Here is a 1633-nt window from a genome sequence, read left to right on the forward strand (position 1 = left end):
CAGGTAAGCCCTCGACCGTCTGGTCCGGTGCGAGCAGCCTCCAAAAGGCTGTCGCCACGGCCTCGGGGTCCCTGTCGAGGCGGGCCGCGTACCCGCTGAGCAGCCAGGGCAGCGGCATGGACCAGTCGGCGCGGGCCACGATCTCGGGGTAGCGCAGGCCGCGCCACTCGGGGCGGCTGACGGGCGACGGTCCCGGCTCGCCCTAGAAGTCGTTGACGCGTCGGATGCCGAGGTTGACGCGCAGGCAGTTGCGGATCACCTGGTTGCGGAGGTTGATGATGTACTGCCAGCGCGCGATCCAGGCCTGGTGCCGACGCCATGTGCCCCAGCCGCGCTGCCGCTCGGCCGTCGTCGTTGCGAGGAGCTTGCGCGCCGCCGTCTGGCGGGTGTCCATGGCGTTCTGGAAGCGGAGCACCCAGTCGCGGAAGGCATTGGGGTTGGCGGGCAGGTAGAGTTGGAAGGCGTTGACGAGGCCGTCGAGGCGCAGGAGGGCCTGCAATTCCTGCTCAGGTGTCCACGGGTGGAGAATGGACCGCGGGAGCTCATCCCAGGACGAGAAGATAGCGCAGACGAACTCGTCGCAGCGATTCCATGAGGGATTGTCAGGCTGGTCGGGCCAGAAATGGGTGGCAGTGTACGGGAGGAACTCCGGGGGGAGGCCTGCGGGGTCCGTGTAGCACCATGTAGGATGGTCGATAAGAGACATGCCGACGAAGTCTGTCGCCATTTCTGTGGTTCCCGAGGGGACACTTCTGCTTGCTGTGTGGCTTCTCAGCATGAATTGGTCCTATGGCGGGCGTACAGCGACGTTGATAAGTACTAACATGTAATGTATAACTGCGGTCGAGGACCTTCAGGTAAAGTAGACCAATGTGATGTTGTCTAGTGATGGGGACTGAGAGACTGGTGTCTCTTACGTAAATGACAAGGACACCGATGATGGTCTTTAAAGGGCTGTCTCAAGGGAAGCAGAGATCTCGAGGCAAAGGAAACCCCAGGTTCTTTTTTCGAAGATTGTGTTCAGAGCAGAAGAGAGTGACAGGTGTGCGCAACCGAGGAAGGATGCCCGGAGATCCGGACCTTTTTATGTACAATCCCGGCCCCTGCCATGCCCCGGCCGCCCCAGCCGGAGCGTCGACAGCCTGGCCCGGCTGGCGCCCTTCTACAAAACACTTTCCTTTCTCCGATGGCCGTTGCTGCAATGATCTTGCACTGGTTGCAACGATAACGTATCACACTAACTCGAAACTAATCCTACGTCTGTGCGAGCCACTCAAAGACGGATTCTGCGATACCCAAGCGCTTATACTGGTCACGTACAGCGTCATGAGTTCGCGACAAAGGGATGGTCATCACAGGTCATGCTTGATGTTATCATAGGCCCAAAGAAGCCAGGTCTACCTGTCATTGGTGCAACATATGTAGTGAGTAGTTGTGCGGATGTATTGCTTCAGGCCTTTCGACTTGATCTCACCGTTCTCGCTATCGGACAATCCACATTGACGGCCATGCCAGAGAATTTACTGGACACTCAGGATCTCGTCATGGCCACTTCAAACCACCTCGTCTGACTGGGAGGCTCTCACTGTCATAGACGGCTACGTGAAAATGGAGACCGAGCATCAGGGGCAGA

The 1633-nt window shown here is 58.5% G+C and overlaps 2 protein-coding genes across 2 annotated transcripts in view; both read right to left on the minus strand.

The window, feature by feature from the left end:
• Positions 1 to 202: 202 nt before the first annotated feature.
• VDBG_06226 (predicted protein) lies at positions 203 to 727 on the minus strand (the record flags this gene model as incomplete). The annotated part of the gene is made up of 1 exon (XM_003003738.1): positions 203 to 727. The coding sequence occupies one exon, from the start codon at positions 725 to 727 to the stop codon at positions 203 to 205; it is 525 nt and encodes a 174-aa protein (XP_003003784.1).
• A 647-nt stretch (positions 728 to 1374) lies between these two features.
• The window catches only part of VDBG_06227 (annexin-B9), a gene marked incomplete at both ends in the record, with an annotated part of 1930 nt that continues 1671 nt past the window's right edge, over positions 1375 to 1633 (minus strand). Inside the window, one exon of the mRNA XM_003003739.1 lies at positions 1375 to 1401. Within this exon, the coding sequence (XP_003003785.1) occupies positions 1375 to 1401 (27 nt within the window). The remainder of the gene's footprint in view (positions 1402 to 1633) is intronic.

This window comes from Verticillium alfalfae, genomic scaffold (genome assembly GCF_000150825.1).
Source record: "Verticillium alfalfae VaMs.102 supercont1.7 genomic scaffold, whole genome shotgun sequence".
Taxonomy (NCBI): Eukaryota; Fungi; Ascomycota; class Sordariomycetes; order Glomerellales; family Plectosphaerellaceae; genus Verticillium; species Verticillium alfalfae.